This window comes from Pterocles gutturalis, unplaced genomic scaffold (genome assembly GCF_000699245.1).
Source record: "Pterocles gutturalis isolate BGI_N339 unplaced genomic scaffold, ASM69924v1 scaffold19638, whole genome shotgun sequence".
NCBI classification, from domain to species: domain Eukaryota; kingdom Metazoa; phylum Chordata; class Aves; order Pterocliformes; family Pteroclidae; genus Pterocles; species Pterocles gutturalis.
In genome coordinates, this window is record NW_010120941.1 from 3,356 (window position 1) to 9,329 (window position 5,974).

Consider the following 5,974-nt stretch of genomic DNA (forward strand, 5'->3'; position numbering starts at 1 on the left):
TGATCTGTATTTTTTCAGTCTGAGGGTGAGAAACTGCAATGAATCCTCGGCTAAACAGGAACTGAGCGATGTTCTTCAAATAAGAATTGTACCTCCAGGACCTGTAGAAATTATTTTGACTGAGTAAAAGTGAAAAATATTGTTTCTATGCAGTGATCTTTCTGACTAAATCTGTATTATCTCGGAAAGGGCAAATCACTCGGCGGTCTTTTCCTATTCCCTTTCCTCCTTCTTCTCTGAAGACCTTTTACGTCTGAGCTCTTTTTAAAAACACATCTAATTTTGTTGCTAGCAGTTGCAGTTATAGTGCTACCAAAAAAAAAATACTGAAGACACAAAATTGAGTGAAATTAAATCTTCCACTTACGGAGGGAGGCCAAACAGTTGGACTCTCGCTGCTTTACAAGGCGAGAGTCTCCTAAGTCAGCCAGCTCCCTGCTCGCAGCGCTGGAGGGGCCGTGGGTGTCCTCAGCCTGGCAGGAGGTGACCTTCGTGCTCCCTCCAGCCCACGAGTGTCAGATGATGGTTCCTCTCCCTCGCTGGCATTCGGGAATTGCCTCTAGTCCCCAGTTTGTAGCAGGGACCAGGTATTCGCTTTGGGTCTGTTGCACGGCTAGCATTGCCAAAGAGGATGCAACTGGGAAAAAAAAAGAAAGAAACACAGAAAAAAGGCTCAGTGATAGCTGTGCAAGCCTCTAGCTCCTTTGGAGCGCTGCTCCTTCTGAAGCTCTTTCTCCATCTCTACACCAGTGCCTTTACACCGGCCAGAGGGGAAAAACTTCCCCAAACTATGGCTGCAGTGCATCAAGGCTGGGTTAAGTAATTCCAGGTAAACCTGAATCTGCTGGACTTTTCAGGGAGTATTTAAGGAATCAGAACATCATTATCCAGGTCAGGATAAAGTTTTTCCCTGCCATTTTTCAAAGCCTGGTTTTCCCCACAGGTCTGCAAGGTGGTGAATGCCACGGCGCTGGCCTGCCTCGCGCCCCCCCTCACCACCGAGTACCGGCCCGGCCTGGACGCCGTGGAGCGGCCGGATGAGTTTGGGTTCATCTTTAACAACGTGCAGTCGCTGCTGGTCTACAACGACACCAAGTTCATTTATTACCCCAACCCAACATTTGAACTCCTGAGCCCGACCGGGGTGCTGGAGCAGAAACCGGGGTCACCCATCATCCTGAAGGTAAGGAGACCCTTTACCTGCTGGGAAGCAGAAAAAAAAAATTTTTGAAAGAGGAGTTTTATTACCCCCTTTGGAGAAAGAGCTATGCCAGACAGAGTCCTGTCATTTGCAGAAGCTGGAATGAGATGAAAATGGGAGAAATGCATCTTTGTACAGACTTCTCTCCCCTTGTCCCCAGGGCAGAAACCTGTGCCCGCCCGCTCCTGGAGGAGCCAAGCTCAACTACACCGTGCTGATCGGAGAGACACCCTGCGCTGTCACCGTCTCCGAGACCCAGCTGCTGTGCGAGCCACCAAACCTCACCGGCCAGCACAAAGTGATGGTGAGAGACCCAGCGCTGCTCGCAGCATCCCTTCCCTCCATCCTTCCCATCCTTCCTCCTCCCGCTCCCTGCCTCGCTGGGGTATCAAGTGCAATTTCTTGTCCAGGGGTTGGTAGGATTTTAGATCTGTATGGCTGTCTAATTGGAAGTTTAAAATATTGATGTGGGTTAGTGTAGAGAAACTTCTTATTCCTTCCCTGGGACTCACCACCTTCTAGATCTAAAAATCTTTCTGGCAGTGCTGTCAGCACTGTTTCTGGTGCTGTTGGCTCTTCCTTCCGTAGCCCATTGCCAGTGGGCTGTGTTCTCCCTCCTGCAGGGATCTGGTCAGTCCTCATGCCAGAGCTCATCTGCTTAGCGGATGGAAAGGTTTTGCCTTTTCCTGGAGCAGAAGCAGCCAGGGACATCTGAATGCTGGACTGGTTGGATCAGTGTCCTTGTCCAGAATAACAGTCAGAGTCTTCCTCCGCTTCGGTTCTGGGCATCGCTGCTTCCTCTGATCCACTCGCAGACCGAGCACGCAGCTGCCGAAGTGCTTGAGTAGAGCCCAAATGAGATTGTAATTGTGATTTATTTCCCTTTAAGTTCAGCATCCAAAACATCCCGATTATCACAGCATGATTCAACCTGGCTGAGAGCTGCTCGCATCTGCGGCCAGAGCCTGTCGGAGGAGAGCCTGTCCCCGTGTTAACCTCCGGCGTGTGTGCTCCGAGCCTTCGCACGGGGCTGGCTCATCCCTCCTCTGTTCTCTCCTTCTAGTCGCGCTGCTTTCTTGTCAGTGAAATTATCACGGGGTTGCTAATGTCCGCGGTTTACAAAAGGGAGTTGAAAGCTTATAAAATGAAAGTCAAATGGAGCCATCAGATAATAAGAACAAAGCCCAGATAGCGAAGGGCTGGAGCATTTATCATGACTTGAAGCATCGCTGCGTTCGCGTGAGCTGCACCCTGAAGGCGATGGGAGCTGCTGCGGTCTTGGCTGGGACAGAGGCGGTCCAGTGCGTCCTTGGGGGTCTGTGCAGCCTGGGTGGTGCATGCCCTGGCTGGGCTGGAGGGGGCTTTGGGACAGGCTGACACCCTTACCCGAAACTGCTGGTCACCTCCCTTGTGCTTTGCAGGTGCGTGTCGGTGGTATCATCTTCTACCCCGGCTCGGTGAGCATCATCTCCGACAGCCTCCTGACCCTGCCCGCCATCGTCAGCATCGCGGCCGGGGGCAGCCTGCTCCTCATCATCGTCATCATCGTCCTCATCGCCTACAAGCGCAAATCTCGAGAGAACGACCTGACCCTCAAGAGGCTGCAGATGCAGATGGACAACCTGGAGTCCCGGGTGGCCCTGGAGTGCAAGGAGGGTCAGTACCGACGGGACTGGGCCCCCTTTGTGTGCTGTGGCCCCATGCTCTGGTCCCCAGCTGTCCCCCCCCAGGGTCACCCCATCATTGCAGCGAGGAGGGGGTGCGTGCCCCTGGGGGTTTGCACGCTGGCCCCACCACGGGAGGGAGGAAGGGCAGCAGCAGTGTGTCGGCGGCAGACATGGCTCCACTGCTTAACGAGCAGAGAATGGGATTAGGGCTTGATCTGCTTAAGCGATGTGTTGTGAGGACAGTGCAAGCCCCGGGGTGCCTGTCACAATATGTCCCCTCGTCTAATGGCCTTTAGTAAAGAGCTTTTACGAGCACAGAGCGAGAGAGGGAGCGGAGGAGGTTTGGACCCACGAGAAGCAGGGTGTATCCCGGATGGGAGGCAGGAGGGCTGGAGAGCTGGTCCGGTTCCTCCTGCCTGTGGGATGTGTTCCAGTTCCTCCCTGTTCTGTTCTCCCCAAATAGCATTTGCAGAGCTGCAGACAGACATCAATGAATTAACCAGCGACCTGGATCGCTCCGGGATCCCGTACCTCGACTATCGGACATACGCCATGAGGGTCCTTTTCCCCGGCATCGAGGACCACCCTGTCCTGCGGGAGCTGGAGGTAAGGAACAGGCTGTGCTCCAGCCCTGCAAAGTGTCCCTGACCCACCGGGGAAGCCAGCGTGAAACCCTGAAGCACCTTCATGCCTTCCACACCAAATCTTATTGGATGCACTGGGGTTAGCAGGATGAGCCCTGGGTTCATCTTAACTAAGAAGCTGGTGTTATATCCCCATCCCACATTGCTTGTTTCTTTTTGGTTTCTTCTCCCCCCCTGTTGCTTTAGTTTTATTTTATGGGGTTTTATATTGTTATAGGCCAGGAGCAAATCATGCCAGGTATCAGTGTCCTTTGAAAGTCTTCCTAAATCACTGTTGGGTGCCGGGGAGGGCTGTGCGCCTGGGAGCATCCTGCCCGGAGCATCCTGCCTGGGAGCATCCTGCCTGGAGCATCCTGCTGCTGCTGCTGCTGCTAGCGTGTCCACGCGAGGGCCAGCGCTGTGCCCCGGCATGGCCGGCCCCGCTGGGCTGCCAGCAGGCGCCTGGATCTCCTGCTTTTTCCACCAGGATGTGTAAATATAGATATAAGATTTTTCACTGAGGATATAGAAGAATTGGTAATGTACAAGGGCCCATCAGGTCAGCTGGCAGGTGGGCCCTGGTCACCTGTAAGAGTGACAAAAAATAATTATGATGCTTCGAGAAACATGTGGGGCTGCCGTTCCTCCATCCAGGATGCCCAGAGGTACCAGGCTCAGCGATCCTTCTTAGAGACAGGCATTGCTCCAGTAAATCCTGAAAGTCCTATTGCGCAGACCGGCAGGTGATCCAAATCTTCATCAGAGATGTCAGAGACAGGCATTGCTCCAGTAAACCCTGAAAGTCCTATTGCACAGACCAGCAGGTGATCCAAATCTTCATCAGAGATGTAAGAGGGAGTCCTGATTGCTTGTGCTCCATACAGCTGTGTTGCTTTTCCAGACGAGCACTACGCAGCATTAATGCATCAAATTAAATTCCTTTCCAGTGGGCCACCAGCACTGAGCAGTGGCCGTGGTGTTGGTAAAACTCACGCAGGCTTTGAACCAGCCCCTCCCAGCCCATTCCCATGCCCTGAATTTTCCAGTCCCACAGCATTATGTTCGCTGTTTAAATTGCCAAATTAGCTGATGCTCTAGCAAACAAATACGAATGCTTTTTATTTGTTTTACTCATGAAAAAACAGAATTGCAGAAGTGATAAATGTGTTGCCAATTACACAGTTGCTTAATTATGTAACATTAGTAAAACCAATACATAAGTCTCCAAGATGTTTGGTAAAGAGTTGCTTGATGTAGTTCATCATTTTCACTTGTAATGAATTTCTTGAATCTGCAACCGGCTGAAAGCCTCAATTAATTTTTTACACTTGTCCCATAATAAAGCAATAGTCTAAATTAGTATTTAATGTACTTACAAGAGTGTCACTTTTTGTGCGGAACAAGCAGAACTGTATGTCATTTGTGGGGCCGTTAGCCTCCAAGCAGCAGCTTTATGGCATGCAGGGGGTGCAGCTCGGAGCAGTGATTAAGGAGAGGTGGGCTGGGGTGCTGGGGGAGGACAGGAGTGATGCTTGTTCAGGACTGGCCACAGACCACGTTGGGGATGCTGAGACCTGAGAGATGGGGTGCTGGCTTGTGTTCCCAGTTAAACCATTCACCCCCAGTGACCCCACAGTGGTCAGGGCTGCTCTCTGGTCCCTCATCCTCCCGTGCTTGGCTGATGGCTGTGCTCTCCTCCACCGCAGGTCCAAGGGAACGGGCAGCAGAGCGTGGAGAAGGCCTTGAAGCTCTTTGCTCAGCTGATCAACAACAAAGTCTTCCTACACGCTGGAGCTGCAGCGCAGCTTCTCCATGCGCGACCGCGGCAACATGGCCTCGCTCATCATGACGGGGCTGCAGGGCAAGCTGGAGTACGCCACCGACGTGCTGAAGCACCTGCTCTCGGACCTCATCGAGAAGAACCTGGAAAACAAGAACCACCCCAAGCTGCTCCTGCGCAGGTAACGCCGGGGACGGGGCTGCGGGCAGGGTGAAAAAAACACTGCTGGTGGCATCCAGGGGCTCTGCAGGACCGGGGTGCTGGTTTTGGGAGGAAAACGCTGCTCTCCACGGCGGACTTTGGCTGACCCATCCATTTCCTGGCCTGTCTCCGGGCCGTGGGGTTAACTGCACTCTATGATTTCACAGATGGCTGAACAGGGTCTTAAATTGGATCCCAGAGAGCTATTACCTCTGATGCGTCTCTCCCTCACTCATAATCTCCTACCTTGCCCCAGCAGCCCCCCCGCCTCCCCTGGCTTTGCTGAGAGCAGGTGACGATGCCAGCACTGTCACCTCTGCCATCCAGCCACCTCCTCCCTGCCCTGCCTGCGCCCGCCCGGCCGAGCCCCTGCCTCTCACCTGTCTGCAGAGATGACCGAGCGGATCCCCAAAGGGGTTTGTCCCCCGCTGCCAGTCCTGTGCGGGGCTGCCCCAGGGCAGTGTCGTGGTGGGGAGGTGAACGGCAGGGGAAATGGAGCTGG

General features: G+C 53.3%; 1 protein-coding gene across 1 annotated transcript in view; it reads left to right on the plus strand.

Annotated features, from left to right (window-relative positions):
* Positions 1–5,974, plus strand: part of LOC104464391 (plexin-A2-like) — a gene marked incomplete at its 5' end in the record, with an annotated part of 24,563 nt that overhangs the window by 2,924 nt on the left and 15,665 nt on the right. The window contains 6 exon segments of the mRNA XM_010077082.1: positions 944–1,183; positions 1,362–1,505; positions 2,623–2,857; positions 3,332–3,474; positions 5,198–5,274; positions 5,276–5,452. Coding sequence (XP_010075384.1) covers positions 944–1,183; positions 1,362–1,505; positions 2,623–2,857; positions 3,332–3,474; positions 5,198–5,274; positions 5,276–5,452 — 1,016 coding nt within the window.